The sequence below is a fragment of the Galleria mellonella genome, unplaced genomic scaffold (assembly GCF_026898425.1).
Source record: "Galleria mellonella isolate WM207_F2 unplaced genomic scaffold, CSIRO_AGI_GalMel_v1 utg132, whole genome shotgun sequence".
In the NCBI taxonomy this organism is placed as follows: Eukaryota; Metazoa; Arthropoda; class Insecta; order Lepidoptera; family Pyralidae; genus Galleria; species Galleria mellonella.
In genome coordinates this window covers 5,699,769-5,716,751 of record NW_026441989.1, presented here as the reverse complement: position 1 = coordinate 5,716,751, position 16,983 = coordinate 5,699,769, and the positions used below count along the sequence as shown (strand labels likewise).

The 16,983-nt window shown below is 31.5% G+C and overlaps 1 protein-coding gene across 1 annotated transcript; it reads left to right on the top strand.

The window, feature by feature from the left end:
* Positions 1-2,123: 2,123 nt before the first annotated feature.
* On the top strand, positions 2,124-8,236 carry LOC113518179 (GILT-like protein 1). Its single transcript, XM_026902976.3, has 4 exons — positions 2,124-2,488; positions 3,192-3,377; positions 3,647-3,820; positions 6,290-8,236. Exons 1-4 carry the CDS (start codon positions 2,378-2,380, stop codon positions 6,518-6,520), a joined length of 702 nt encoding a protein of 233 aa, XP_026758777.1. The 5' UTR covers positions 2,124-2,377; the 3' UTR covers positions 6,521-8,236.
* Positions 8,237-16,983: the final 8,747 nt, after the last annotated feature.

The following is a 16,983-nucleotide window of genomic DNA, read 5'->3' as shown; positions in this document are numbered from 1 at the left end:
TATTTTATTTGCGTCAAAAGAAAATAATTCCCAACAATACTTTTCCTTTTCTTAGGGTATAATTACAGCGTTAAGTTATTGATTAATGATACGCGGCAGAGACTTATTAATCAAAGTTTGCAATATATGGGATTACAAGTTATCTTTTATAAAAATAAAGAGAACAAAATTAAATGTCTTATGTAAAAAAAACTTATTACTCAATTAAGGACTTGTTGGACTAAAAAATAATTCTATTTTATAAGCACATACATAATATTTTATCATTAGTATTTAAAAAAAATACTATAAATATTAAAATGATGCATGCCATTGTTTTGGCAAAAAACACGCCTGTTCCTAACATATTATTACTCTGTATATCGTATTTTCAACAAATAAATTATCTACACTAATATTATAAAGAGAAAAACTTTGTTTGGTTGTAATGAATAGGCTCAAAAACTACTGGACCGTTTTTAAAAATTCTTTCATCATCACCATTCGAAAGCTACATTATCTACGAGTAAAATAGGCTAAATTTTATTTTGGATAAAAATAGGGTTCCATAAAATATTTGGGTTTATCGGACACAAGGTGTAAAAAATCAACCAGAAAAGTTACTTATTTTGCGTACGCTACCTAAACTATAAAAAATAAAACCATAAAATGTTCTAATTAATTGTAGATCTTATAAATATCTACAAAAAAGTCCGCGACACACTATACCTATGTCGAGTGAGGCACAGCAACCATTTTTTTTTTTTAAAACTTGAATTTTTTTGGAATACATTTAAACGCATTTATTTTACTCATCCTATTAATCCTTATCAAAATAAAATTTCATCACTAAGTACAGTTTATGTAGATAATATTTGGTCTTTGAATAATTAAAATTGGACGTTTAGGTCTAGCGCGCGAGGCGTGTTAAATAAAACTTCAAAATTTTCACCGCACCAGTATGGTATAGGTAAGTAAGTTTTAACTTTTAGGACATAGGTGTTTTGAAAAGTAACTCCTACGAGGGTAAAAATGGTACACGAAGTGAAGCGAGGGCGGGTCCACTATGCTTAATATAGCACAGAAACACTGATAATTTTAGAGGTTTCTAATGTGATGTCGTAAATTAACGCATTTTTTACGCTTAGCATTGCACCCGTGCGAAGCCAGGGCGGGTCGCTATAATCTACACAAATATTATAAAGAGGAAACATTTGTTTTTTTGTTTGTAACGAATAGGCTCCGAAACTACTGGACCGATTTTAAAAATTCTTTCACCAATCGATAGCATCATCCTTTGACCATTTATGTCGAGCAAGTCGGAAGAAAAATTGTATAAAATTCGCTTATCTTGTGCACACTGACTAAATAGTTGCTTATAATGAAAAACAATGTTCTAAGTTTTTAAAATACTCATTGAGATCTAAAAGTCCGCGATAGCATATATCTAACTATTACGGTTAGATCACAATAATCACTTTTCTTTCTAAAATTACGAATAACCACACTGGTCGCCGTCTGGGTGGTATTTTCATACTCCAGTATTAATCTTTATCCAAATAAATCTATCGAGTTATTTCAAAAAATTGCATATTGCGATAACCAAGATACACGCGGGAGAAGCCGCGGGCGAAAGCTAGTTGTTATTATAATACATAATCTAGTAATGTAAAATTTGTCATTGACAATAATTGACATATCAAACGTTTTCTATACATCAGCCTGCCATAAATTTAGAAAAATGACAACTGATGGTGTATCTTTCATCCTTTTTTTACTAATTATATTTCCATAAGAAGAAAGGCGGCAACTATATGATTTACAGTTTTTATTTTATCCTTCCTTCTATGTAATTCCTTGTTCTCAGGGTTATACAGCCTTATACATTTTCTATACACTAGCCTGCTATGAATTGACAAAAATAGCAACTAATGGTGTATCATTAGTCGTCTTTTTACTAATTATATTTGTATAAGAAGAAAGTAGTCAACCACATGATTTACAGTTTTTATTTTATCATTCCTTCTATATAATTCCTTGTTCTGAGGTTTTTGTCTAATGTCACCATGGTGTGCCAATTTGGCAGTTGAGAGCTGTACGTCACATTTGTTTGATAGACATATTCTCTCAAATCTATGATAGATACCTAGATACGATTCGAATTTGATATCATATATATTTCATTTTAGAAATTATTGCATTTTAATTATTTTATAGTGTCATTGCTACAGAGTAAATTTTATGTAATTTACAATATTTAATTTCTTTTTATATTAAGATATCAAGTAAACAATTAGATTAAAAATGTCTCATTTGTAAACAAAACGAAATTGGTGTTCTAGTTCAACACCATATTTTGTTAAATTTGTAACCATTATATTGATTTGTGATATTATAAATGGCTTTTTATTCGTGCAATCGTTATAGACTAATAGTTTTAATACTTCTAATTTTGATTTTATGGCAATGTTTCCGATTATTGCCTCAAACTGCGACTGATATAACCAAGGTAATTTTAACAATAAATAACTTAGTAATGCAAAAATGAAATAAATTGTGACAGTTTATAAGTGGCAAATATAGTTTAGATTGTATGCCAATTATTTCTATAAATATAATTGAGTACATATTATTTTTTATGTTTATCTTTGCAAAAGAAAGTTTTTTTTTTATGTTAATGCTGTTTAAACCATTTTAAATATCAAGAACTTGAATAGTCAGTCTTTTTTTGCTAGTTTTGTATTGTATGTACTGTCTTAAATTTGTTAAGTTGATAAAAGAGTAGGAATTGAATTTAATAGAACAAATTATCAAGATAACAATAGTATATGTGTCACCAATCTAATACTAAAATGGATATCCAAATAAGATAGTAATTAAGATTTTCTACATAAACAATTACAACTTAGTTTTGTTAATATGTACATTTATGTTTTATAATAGAAATATTTTTTTATTATAATATCAGCCTTTAATATGCTAAACATAGGCCTCCCCCATAAGGGGGATTTTACCAGTTCTTGCCACAATTAGCAGGCAGGTGAGCAACCACAATTAGACTTTGGTAATGTTTTAAGATGGACATTGCTGCCTATCCCTAGACTATTATGTTCCCTTATTTGCCTCTTACAACACAAATGGGAAATAAAGGAATAATCCATTCTATGCCACCAAACAGGATCACATCATAAATAATTTATAATTATTTTCAGACTAATATAGAGGAATTAGAAGATGATAAGTATAATAGACACAAGCAGGACAAGGTTAAAGTTAGAGTGTACTATGAGGCTTTATGTCCTGATTCTAAACATTTTTTTATTCGACATTTAAGTCCAGTCACAGAAAAACTATCAGACTTTGTAGATGTAACTTTAATCCCATATGGAAAAGCAACAGTGAGTATTGTTGAGTAATATAGCTTTTTTAAGAGGAGAATATCTATAGAATAATATTTATTTTAGTATGTACTAAATGGGCATTTTAATTAGTCTTCTTTGATGAACTATTTTGTTGTTGTATGGCATTTACTGACATTAATGTTAATTTATTAGTATCAATCTACAAGTTAATAATTCGTTTTTCTACACTATGTTATTGGTTATAATATATATATGTTATTATGTTCAGATACTATATATGTAATTTATGTATGTATTATTTACAGACAACAGAGCAGAATGGTCACTATTACTTTAAATGTCAACATGGTGAAGAGGAATGCTATGCAAATAAGATTCATGCATGTTCTATTCAAGCAGTGGGCAACATGACCACAGCTGTGAAAATTACAGAGTGTATGATATCTGATAATATGGATGCTGATGCTGCTCTTTTACGGGTAATTTTAATAAATTACAGTCTAGATATATATTCTATTAGATATGGTTTTTGATATATATATATAAAAAGTTTCACTACATATAACAGTGTTGGTTAAAAATGAGTTCAAATTGTGCCTTCAGTCACTTCTTTAGGGTTTTTTGTATATCATTAAATTATCTTCAATATTGATTTTTTACAGTGTATGTTATGGACAGAATCACATGCCTATAAATGCTGAATTTAAGACATCTATATGTTTATACAACATAAGTTGTATAGGTTTATAAAAACCTGTATTTTGTCAATAAGATATATTGTTTCCACATGTCTGAACTCTGTATTTTTATCAACACCTAGTCTCAATATTTTTTACTATTCTTCTGATTGTATCTTGATAAGATGTGTTTTAAGATAATGCAATATCTCAAGAAGCATGATAAAGAGTACAAGTAAGAGGGCTGATTTATAAGTCCCATAATAATGAATGAAGCAGTAATACTAGTATATGAGTATATACTAGTATATTAGTATATAAGTATGTTTGGACAATACAATGTTTTGAGAATACATGCATGAAATTTTATATGGATATTTGTATTAGTATTGCTTTGGCAATTGTTTAGACTGGACAAGCCATTCTTTGGCTATTAAAATGGAAAAAATGAATTTCAAGTGTTCAACAAAACATTTCTTTTTATCCTCATTTTGCTAACAAAAAGTAATGACAATAGTAATCCTCTCTGGAAGAAAGACCTGTTTCACTATAATGATAGTCCCACCCATTTTGTCACCATTGCAGCGGTCAAGATGGTGGTACACCACAAAATCTACTTTTTATACAAGGGCTGTCCCAAACAACCAAAGAAAACAGTAAAAAATTGCGAAAATGTTTTTCAACATATTTCCTTTCAGCTCGATACTACACTTTTCACAACGATATTCACTGTCAAGCTTCTCAAAATAGCTATTAACCGCAGACTCTACCTCTTCATTGTTGGCAAATTTTTGCTGCCCAGCCATTTTTTCAAATTTGGAAAAAGAAAATAATCCGAGGGAGCCAGATCTGGCGAATAGGATGCGTGAGGAAGCAAATCGAACTACAAATTATTGATCTTAGCCATCGCAATGACGCACGTGTGGGGAGTGGTGTATTGTCGTGATGAAATAATACTTTGTTTTTCATCAGATTGGGCCATTTTTCCTTGATTTCTTCACTCAAACGCTACAATAAGGCTGCATAATATGCGCCCTTGATTGTTTTTCCTTTTTCGAGATAATCAATAAATATTTATCCACGCGCATCCCAGAAAACGGATGTCAAGACCTTGCCAGCTACTGAACTGTCTGCTTTCTTTGGAGCTGATTCTCCCTTTTCCGTCCACTGATTTGACTGATCTTTGGTCTCAGGTGTAAAATGATGGACCCATGATTCGTCCGTGGTTATGAATCGACACAAAAACTCGGCTTTATTGCTGCGAAACATTGCCAAATACTCGATGGAAAGATCTTCACGATGCTGTTTGTACTCTATTGTGAGCAAACGTGGCACCCATTTTGCGCACAGCTTTCTTTTATTCAATATTTTCGGTTAAAATGTAATGCACAGCACTTTTTAAAATGCCTGCCATGTCTGCTCTCTTGCGTACTTTTAGTGACGGTCATCCAATACCATTTTGTGGATTTTCATGTGTTCATCTTGGCAGCTCGTATGACTTCGCTTAAACTCAGCTACCCAGTATTAGATCGTTGTAAACGAAGGAGCAGACAGCAGATTGTGTCACAACGATGCCCGATTTTTTCCATATTTACAAATTCACTGAGAGTGTTCACTGTGGATGGCTCTAAAAAATATTAATTGACTTACTGTTATGAATTTTTCACATTAAATTGTTAAAAGGTGGTATTGTCAATCGCAATTTTTTTTTTTTTAAACTACCTGTATTCATAAGTCATGTCGGGTACTCTTGGGAATACTCTCATATTTCTATCTTCCTTATCCACCATATTCTCCTCAGCTAGCTCCAAGAAATTTTTTCCTATTTCCAAACATGAAAAAATGGCTTGGTGATGAAGATTTTTAGGTTAACTTTAAAACTTAAGCATAATTTAAGGGCTCCAAGGCCCTTAAAGATTACTATAGAGAGAGGATCAAAAAATTCCAGCAACACACCAAGTGTATAGCTCTAAAAGGAGATGACATTGAAAAATAAATGTCATTCATTTGAAAAAGTAAATTTTTGTTTCATATTTACCAGTCTTATCAATCCACCCTTATACACAAGCATTTCATTAATAGATAGACTGTAACACATGAAATTAATAGAAAATAAGGTGAAAGTAAAGGCTGAAAGTGCATATAGAATGAGATGTAAATAAAGATAAATGAGGCTTTTACATTGGTTCTTTCTGCTACTAACATAAGAGTTTAAAAACCAATTTAAATGAATTTATTTTAAAATTTTTATATTTTTATACAATGTTTTAGTGTGCAAAGCAAATGAAGATTAACCCAGATCCTATCAGCAACTGTGCTACGAGTGAACATGGTTCAGCATTACTGAAAAAGTATGGAGATGATACACACATTTTAAAACCAACTTTCATACCTACTATAATTTTGAATGGTTCAAAGGACAATCAGGCTGCAATATTGAAAAATTTCCTTCTTGAAGTATGTAAATTGATTGATATGCCACTGCCTCCTCCATGCTTGTGACAAATTATATCCAATACTCCAAATAAACAATTTCATTCAAATACACTATAAATAATGTTTTCCCCTCAGAACACATCTGTGTTTTTCCTAAACTGAATTATGTACAACTGTGTATGTAAATTAAGCTCAAATATAGTATTGCTCATTGTGTAATTTTGTTAATATAACAATGTGATATATATACATAGACATAGTTTTAAATAATACTGTAAGAGTAGTAAACTAAAAAAGTTTAGATCCTTGGTCACTATAATTTCTACATGAAATTGATATCTTGGAATGATAAGGAAAATTTAATAGATACAGTTGGTATCTTCTAATTTATTTACCACAGATGGGAATTTGCTATAAATGGACAGTTCCTATATCCTATTATATGTTAAATACAGTTTTAATGTAAATTGAGTTACTTGATTCATCTACTGGTATTTAAATGTATGTCTGTGTATATATATATATAATGTTAATAATATATAATGCATTTCTATAACTTTTATTACTATTTCGTATTTATATTTAATTTTACAAATTGTACAAAGGCCCTAAGTACGAAAGGGGACTTTTTGTCTGCAGATAAAATTACTGTTATGTAAGATGTGTACTTGTAAAACATGTATGCGTTGTAGCATACTATCAGCCCACAAACGTTGTTTTATTATGACGGACAAAAATGTAATTGTCTTTTTTCAGACAAGGTAAATACAAAGCCAATTTTTTTCTGCGGACTAAATATCCTTCGACTGTTTAGGTCATTATTGTTTATAGAAAGTAATGTATTGTACTTATCAATTGAATAAAATGTAAGAAATCGTCAAGTAGCTTGAATCATAATGTACGGTAGAAGATATATCACTAAAAAACATGGAAAATTTATGCAGATAAGTAGACAAATTAATTTATTAAGTCACAAAACCAAAATGATTTAAATATTCCATAAACACGAGGCTGACCACTAATTGTAAATTAATGAATAATTTGTTATTAATTAAGATTAATAATGTATTGCGAGATTTTTTTTTGTCGTTTGATGATATTCATGGCAGCTTAGGATACATTTAAATTTATTTAAACCTGTGGCAAATGTTTTGGCATTTGTTGATATACATAATTTGTTGTTTTGTCGATTCGATGTAGAAATTTTAGCATTTTATATGCAATTTTAATGTTTTAATAAATGAAACCTGATTTATATTTATATTATAGATTTAAAGCGATTTCGGTTGTGGATTCTATACAATTTGTAATGATTTCCTATAGGATAAGCTATTAATTTTAAAAAATTTTTTTTCTTGCCTATTTATGCGGAATAATGATTAATTTTTAAAGGAAATGAGTAGAATTGCTTGTAATATATGCTAAGTTTGTGAAATAGTAAATACTAAGTATTACTGCAAACAATGTAAGGGATCAAAACTGTTATAAACTGAATTTGTACAAAATAAAGAATCAATACAATCCATATTAAGACCGGCTCGAAATAAACGACGTTTTTATTAAAAGCTTTTACAATAATATGTGATGATGAATGATGTAGGTATATTGTATAGTGTACCTACCTACTTTTAATTTCCTGAAAAAGATTTTATCTTTTATTCTTTGAATTTAATTACAAAGTAATATCAGTGCCTACTGGCTTACATTACTTTATGTTTTCTTTGACAGCAAATAAAAAACAATTAAGCAGTTTTTATTCATGTCCTGATAATATATTTATATTCATATATAATTCATGTCCTGATAATATATTTTTGTTTATATAAAGCGTCGCCTAGTAGTATGTATATTATTCTGACCAAAAATTACAAACGTCGTGTGTCTGGATTTGTATCTGTGGTCTGGAGAATCTGGCAGACATTAGAAACTTCGTTTTATATTAATTTGATAGACTACGGTAGGCTTAGTTCTTGACACGTTGAATTGTATTCAAATATGTTCAGTAAAATGTTGACATTTGTAGTTGCCCATCTATAGCAACGGGCTATAATAGGCAAAACGTCCCTATTATTATTACTTATGATATTTTCATTCTTACATAATTTTCATTGAATACATATTTAATAGATATACATTAAATAATTTGATACAAAATGTTTTTTGATAGTTTAGGTAGGTATTTTTTTTTTTATTTTGACCATATTATCAGTATCCTGTCCTTGTGTCTTTTAGTGGAAATCTTTAAATGAAAATGAATATTTTTTGTGAACGAATTTTTAGTTTCTTAATATTTTCAAAGCATTGTTACCAATATATTGCAATATTTTTTCTTTTTGTATTAAAGTATTATTAAAATATAAAGCTTTTTTTACATCTGCGAAGTATTTTAGATATTAAATCTCTAATTTTATTGTAATTGGTGACCGTGTAACGAAAATTTTTTAAATCACTTAAAGGACGTGACATAATTGTTTTGATAGAATTCGTTAAGACAATTTTGTTGTTTTGTGTAGCTGCCAAATAGATCTTTCTGACTGTATCAGTATTATTTTTCTGTTACAATTTTTCTGTATCTATTGTGTCAGTAGAAATATATATTTTTGGTTACAAAATTTTCTTAAACATATCGCCCGGACAAAATTCACGTCAAAAAAATAAGTTGGTTTCCTATTCTATATATTCCTATAGTATTATCTAAGAGTATCACATCCTAAATATTATATCCAAACAAATTTTAGTATTAAATCATTTATAATTATTATATAATAATTTGTAGCTAAAACGATTATGATTTAAAAGTGTGATATTTTGAATTTGCATAATAAAATTAATTTATATTCCTCCCGTCTTGTTTAAAATTAGTTGTGTCGTTATAATTGCATAAATCATTATTAAACTACTAGTTATGAAAGGGAGACATAAATGTAGGAATTTAGTTCAAATCAATAATGTAGTCTCCAGAAAGGGTGTGCATGTACTGGGCGAATTATGAAAGTAGATGAAGTACGAGATAAGGTTGAACATTTTTAGCTAGTTACAAGTTTTTTGCTGCCTACTATGCGTGAAAGCTAACGTGATTTTATATTGTATATTTTACACACATTTCTTAAGATTTTTATGACAGTATGGGTAAATTGTGTGAAATAATTACATACTGCATCCATGTTTTTATTATTACTATTACGAAGAATGCCTTCAACGTAATGTCAGCCTTGTACGCATTATCATCATCATTTCAGCCATTATCCGTCCACTGCTAGACATAAGCCTCGCCCATAGACTGCCACAAAGAACGGTCTTGAGCTACCTGCATCCACTGACTCCCTGCAATGTAATTCAGGTTGTCACTCCATCTAGTAGAGAACCTTTCTTCCTCATCGGTTGTCGGTTCTTCGAGTCAAGTGACCAGCTCATTGCCACCACAGCTTGCTTATTTTTTGAGCTGTTTGTTATTTTGGTTCTTTTGCGAATATCCTCGTTTCGGATTCTATCACGCAGAGACTCTGAGCATAGCCGGCAGCACACCTGCAATGCCGTAGGTGTTGTGGGTGATCATGGGCGGCTCTTCAGGTGAGCCGCATGCTCGTTTGCCCCCTGTGTTGTAAAAAAAAAAAAAAAAAAAAAAAAAAATAACCCTCTTCATAGCCCGCTGAGTAATTTGAAGCTTTTGCATATGGGCAATCGTGTAGGACCATGTTTTGGTTCCATAAGTCATCACTGTCAATACGCACTGGTTAAAGACTAGAGAGAATGTGAAGAAAAAAAAGTAATTTTGAATGAAAAGATGTAGCGTGGTTTTCCGAATGCTGCCCAGCCGAGTTGGATTCGACGGTTAACCTCTCGGTCTAAAATTGTACGCATTATGTTAAAGAATATATTGAAAATATATAAGTTCTTAGTATATATACTTTGCAATTAGAGTGGTTTACCTATTCACTCATGCCGAATATTTTCATGTTGGAAAAGGTGAACCAATTTGTAGGTATATGTGCATAGAATTAGATACTTAGTTATTAAATGCATTAAACGGATTAGGTACTTCCCTAAGCACCAATGGTCATTAATCTTTACGTCAAGCTGTTTCCCATAACGTGTCGTTACCCGCACGGCTCAGGCAATAAATTAGGCGCTTTTCCACCTTTTCCGTGAGTCACCGGCCAAAGCAAACAAGGACTTTAGTCAATTCAATTTAAAACTTCACTCTGACAACACCAATTTGCCTCAGTCTAAATGGCTACCTTTGCTCTGAAAACCATTTCAAACACAACAATAAATCTTCAGTGAAATCACGGTCTAATTTCGTAAAAGCCCCGTCTCGCTTTGCTAATTAATATGAATGGCATTTGCATCCGGCTTTTTCTCGCGTACACCATTCCCAACTATTGTTTTGCAAGATCCTCACAATTTATTCTTATTTTTATCCGAATGCACACTACTAAAGAATGTTATTGTGAAAAATAAAGATATTTATATGTTACAAAGTTACTGTTATTTACTTTTTTTCATTTATTTATTTCTTAGTGATATCCTTTAGTAGTGATACGTATTTGTCATCTTTGTTGTTTTTTGCAATCTACATTTTAACACTAGTTTTCATAGTTGAAATTTAATATGAATGTTCTTCGACATTTATAAGATTGCATTTATGTTTAAAATAGGTAACATAACTGATGTAGAAACAGTGTAGACATGTCTAATCGTTGTTTTACTGTGATATCAAAGTCACTAATATTCTCTTAAGTGTCTTATCTCCTCTTAAGAGTAAGTCTTAATATGCCATGTGATCCCGGCATAGATTAAGCCATCTCCTTCCTGTCTCGTCGTAAGAGGTGACTAAGGGAACGTAATAGTAGTAGAACGTAATACATATGAAGTTCAAAATTTGGTGTAATTTATCAACTGTTGATTATTTTAGTTTTTTTTTTTTTTTAGAAAATTCTGGTTTCACTCGTAGAAAATTCCACTATTATGTTATGATGTAAATTATTTCGATGTCGCCCGTATATGTTTGTGTAATTCTACGTTTTTTTTTTACTGAACCAAGGAGGTGAAAAGAGAAAATGAAAAGTAGGATGTATCATAGCAGTCATACAACAGCAGTAATTTGATTTGATGTTGATGGCAGCGGTTGCAATAAAAGCCGCTTACGCACGGTCAACTGAGGCCACGATGCCAATCGGCGGCGATGCACTCAATCGGCTACGTACTAATCTAATGGATTTTATATGTTGCCAGAAAAAATACTGGAATCAATAAAATGAAAATGCATCCTTTTCGAATTGTTTTTACTCGTCTGTTATTTTTAAATATTTTAATAAATATTACCTAGGTATATTACTAATTTGCGGTATTGAGCATGTATATTAATTTGTTACTTAAAGTTAAACAATTCAATCCATTATTGATGTATGTACTTACTGAAGGGTGGAAATTGATTCTGAAGTAGAAGATATTTTTTTTTGTATTTTGCCAAACAATATCGAATTTGGCGTATCATGACGGATATTATACATGGGGTTTAATAGTTATGACTATGTGTCTTTTTTTTTACCTTATTTTATAAAAGAAGGAAGCACAAAGAGCAGCCTTTATTTGTATAATTATATAAAACCAATATAATAAATAATTATTTACGACGATGATCAGGCAATTCAGTTACCTAACTAAATAGCCTATCGTATCCTCTGAAATTCGTAGTTTTTTTTTATTAAGTCGACATATATCTTCATACCGTGTGTAGGTAAGGTACCTAGACATCAAATAAAATTTTGCGTGCTACACTGAAGTGGTCGGGGTTATATCTGGCGGTGGAGCGCAAGCCGTGTACTCTCATTAAAACTTTCCTCAGGCTGGGCTTGCACGTGTTTTTAATTTTTATCGAGAGCACTCGTCGTTAGCGGGCGGGGGCGTGCTGCGGCTTCGGCTTTGATTGCGGTAATGACGTCGCTCCTGTACTCTCCATACTCTTGTCACTATCTTCTTTAAATATTCTTTGCAAATTAATGATGGAGGCATTTTAATGAGTCTTCTTTAAATTCTTTTAAAAACTTTTATTTCCTCTATACGAACCACCTAAGTAAAAATCAGTCAGATACCTATTATGGGCTTAGACATTAAAGTTCCATTTGTATAACTATTATAGTTTATGGATAAGTATATATATATAATAAGTAATGTAACGTAGAGCACTAAAGATAATTAACGGAGCGCAAAACTCGAAGAACCAATAAATGACGGAATACAGTCTCGAATATATTCGAGATATTGGATATATACAAATATACGAATGTAGATTGCAAATTGCAACCTTTATAAAAGTTGATATAGAAATGACATTTATATAGAAAATTTAATTACAATCGTTGAAAATAATTTAAAAGAAATCTGCAAACATAATTAACCCGTAAATAGGTTTTTGTTTTCTTTATTTTTATCTAATTCTAGGTATTTAGACAAAAATAAAAACAAAAACTGAATTAACTTTATATACATATGTGTTATTATTTTCTTTATATGAAAGTAACATTTAACAATGGTTGACTATTAATATGTTTGCTCTATGATCTGCTGTAATACACATAACTCGATGATATTATGATGCGATAAATTACACTCCGAAATTGTACTAAATTACTTTTACAGATATTATGTATAATAGTATATGAGTGCACGGTGAACGTATTCTGTGGATTCTAGGGAATTATATATTGCAAGGCTAATAATACAGAGGGAAAATTCTGAAGCACTGCACGGTGACAAAATGTACCTACAGTGCCATAGGTTGGTCTAAAAGACTGAGTTCCTTATAGCCACTCAAGCGCATGCATGCATAGTACGGATACAAATACACGATGCAACCGAACCGACAGAGAAGCAACAAATCCGCTTAGGCACGGTCACTGGTGCCGCCGCCTACGCCAGCCCAGTTGTCGACGCAAACAACTCTAATGGATTTTTCATGTCGATTGAACACAGCATAGGTATATGTGCAAGATAATCGAATATTTATTTCGAAATGTTTTGATAGAATTTTCATTTAGCCTTCTGTACCCAAGCGGTATAAACCTTTATGTTAAGATTTCGATGTCAGTTCGACTGCTCTTTTTTTTGGTATGAATATTATTTATATCTGGTTTTCTCTAATTGTAAACATTTTTTAATTTAAAAGGTTTGCTTTAGGTTCTGTTTAAATCGAACTTATTAAAGGTGCTTTCCCCACTATTAATTTTGTATGAAAACATAATTATTGTCAAAGATTTATGAGATATGTTTAATTATTACAACCGATGCCAAAAGAAAAAAGGTTATACTTGTACTGTTTACTCTTTTCTTTGGAATTCAATGAACCGTTTGATGTGATGCAAAGTCTAAATGTTCAAATTAAAATATATTTAATGACTCGTTTATTGGTGTGTTTCGTGACGATTGTTGAAGTCGTTGTTTTTTCACAAAGCAAAATGTCCCTACTTGATATGATTTTTTTTGCAATGAATTTGTTCACTCTCGTGTTGAATTTGTAATATTTAGGATGTATAATGTGTGTAACGCATATTGCTTTGCGTTATCCCATTTTTTCTTATATTTCGCAAGATATTATATGTAATTTTTTAATAAAGTTATAAAGTAACAGTATTAGTAATGGGGAATTTAGTCTCCATTACTAGCAATATTTCCTGGCAGGTCGACCTTTTCCCGGTGGTTCTTGAACACCATCGTAGTTAAATCTTAGTGAATTCATTGCGATGGGCCCTGCTATCGTAAACCGGTAGCGCCGGAGGGGTTATCATTCTATTTTTGTTACATTCTAACAAGCAAAATAATGTACCGACTATGTAATTAATAATAATAAACTTTATTGCGCACAATAGTATACAAGGAGTATTTATACAGAATGTGCATATACAAAAGGCGTCCTTATCGCTAAAAGCAATCTCTTACAGACAACCTGGGTAAATTTAGACACAGTTCATTTAAATAAATACACATAATGTTAACAGAGATTTAAAAGAAGACTGTTGAGTTTCTTGCGGGCTCTTCTCAACAGATAACCTTTCAAACCCTGCAGTAGAAAAAAATACGATTTAAAAGTGCTTGTAAACAAGTCTATTTGAATAAAAATGACTTAAATTTGAATAAAAAAATATAAAAATAAAAAAAAAGAATACCTTAGAAGGAGTTTAACGCCCCCCTCCACCCTCCTACTTTTTTTTAAATGGATGATAATGGAATGGTAACCCCGCCTGCGCTAACGGTATACGCAAGCAGGACACTAGTGTGGGATGATAGGTGACAATGAAAAGGCAGGTCAGTTAGCCTATCGTGATTGTTTCAATTGGAATAGAACACGATAGTTTCTATGGAGAATCGCGAGGAGGTTGACCTGACAGGGTGTATTGCTAACAATGGGGCTACTAATCCCCATTTTTAACAATCCATTATCCCCCCTCCACCCTCTTACTGAGGATGAGATCAATTAGCCACGATGGGCTAATTGGGGGTTTTGTTCTCAGTATGTGTCGTATGTTTTGTGTGTATATGTAGCTAAGTGGACATAATATGCTTGATCTGTTAACTAATTGTTGGATTACTACTAATCATATAAAATTATGTATGGCTTTGTGTACATCATCGCACGCTCCGCGTGATTTTCAAGCTGTCAAAAGACCATTAATAATCATTAAGACTGATATCGTCGACATCTTATTGTAGCCGCTGAGCGAACACCGTAAATTATGACATTAATTTTATAATTATTATTGTGCGGCTTACAATAGAGACGGGCGCACAAAAACACGTAAGCTCTTTCTCATTGTTAGGCGCGAAAACAATGAATGATTGTTCGAAACTGGTTGGAAAATGACTTGGGGAAAAACTGACGTTCACTTTGATGAAAACTGGGCCGTATAGGAGGCTTTTTTAATTTTTCGACTTACTATTAAAATGCAGTAGTTTACGAACAATACCTAAGATGTACCTATAGGTGAATTAAATTTTATATTTACTTGTTTAGTAATATTTCACTAATGGAGTTATGTCTGAGTATCTTGTAATTTCGCTTCTATATCCCACTTTTTAAACCGAAATAGTCATACAAACACAATTCGTAGCAGAAATACGAGTAGGGCATAGGTACCCAAGTAGATGAGTATGTTATTTTAGTCACTGCTTAGGTACTATGTATTTAAGCAAGGACGCTGGAATTTAATTTATATTTTTTTAACGTATCGCATTTGAGCAAATATTAATCGTCAGTGATGACAAGATCATTAAAACAATATCATAATTAATGTGAAGTTGGGTTGGAAGTCAATGAATAAAGCAACTAGATTTTTTTTTTTGTGGAGAGGCTTATGTTTGTAGTGGCGTGTAATGAATGATTGAAAACATATTTTGCTTAATGTGGGGGAGATTAAAATAACTTCTGCAGAATGAAATAAATAAGTTTAACATTTAGACCCTAAAAACGGGTAAATTTTTGGCAGCTAATTGTCAAATTAGCTGACTCGTTTTCTATGAGTGTTCTATATACTTACGCACACAGTGTATCTTGAAATATTTTAATAAATAAAATGAGCTTTTGAGCATTAAGAAGATGCAAAAATTATAAAACAAAATAAATATAGAAGTTATAAAGAAAACATTCATAACTATTTATCACGCAAAATTGTATGAAAAGTTGACCTGCTATTCTCAAAGCATTTGTATGGAGAAACTCTACCTATATAATCTAAGTTTTAGACATATAGAAATATGTTCCTATGAGTAGATCTATTGCACACCTTCTTTAATTAGCATTTGAGATTGATATAAATAAAAATAGGTAAATGGCTTACACAACTAATGGTATTAGACTCAGCTATTATAGATTAGTATTGTTTTTAATAACACAGGAGACAAACGAGCATGCGACTCATTTGAGGGTACCTAAGTGACTACTGCCGACCATGATCACCTACTACACCAGAGGCATTACAGGCTTGCTGCCGGCCTTTAAAAAGAAATATTCTCTTTTCTTGTATATATATATAAATTATTATAATTGAATCCCCACTTGCACTCACTAGTGCACTACTGGTGTACCACACTGGTACACTATCAGTGTGGGACAACAGTGGACAATGCAAGCAGGTCAGTTAATCCATCATGATGAAATAGTTGAATAAGTACTATCGTGTCTAGGGGGAATCATGTGGAGGTCAATCTAACAATCCTTCCCCCTAATAATAGTTAAAGAAAAACTAGTTATGGACTCTTAAAATCAATGTGACATAATTAAAAATATGCTAATTAAATATTTGCAGTTTTTATTTTACTACCATGAAGCTATAAAAATAAACTATTACCTGCACAGAATAATAAAAGTTATCAACTAACTAGGTAGTAGTTTCCAACTGCTACCGGTTACTTAACCATTCATGTTTCGAAGAGTTTCCGCCTCATGATTACAGCTTGTGGCTGAATAAGAGCGCGCGATAATGTTTTCTAATTGTTGTTTGAGACAAGTGCCGCTTATTGCTATGTCATTTGAA

Bases quoted from the DNA above. Each gene is read 5' to 3' on its own strand.
- LOC113518179 (XM_026902976.3), top strand. From the start codon at position 2,378: ATGGCTTTTTATTCGTGCAATCGTTATAGACTAATAGTTTTAATACTT. The intron at 2,489-3,191 runs GTAATTTTAACA...AATTATTTTCAG, and splicing joins CTGCGACTGATATAACCAAG to ACTAATATAGAGGAATTAGA. The intron at 3,821-6,289 runs GTAATTTTAATA...ACAATGTTTTAG, and splicing joins CTGATGCTGCTCTTTTACGG to TGTGCAAAGCAAATGAAGAT.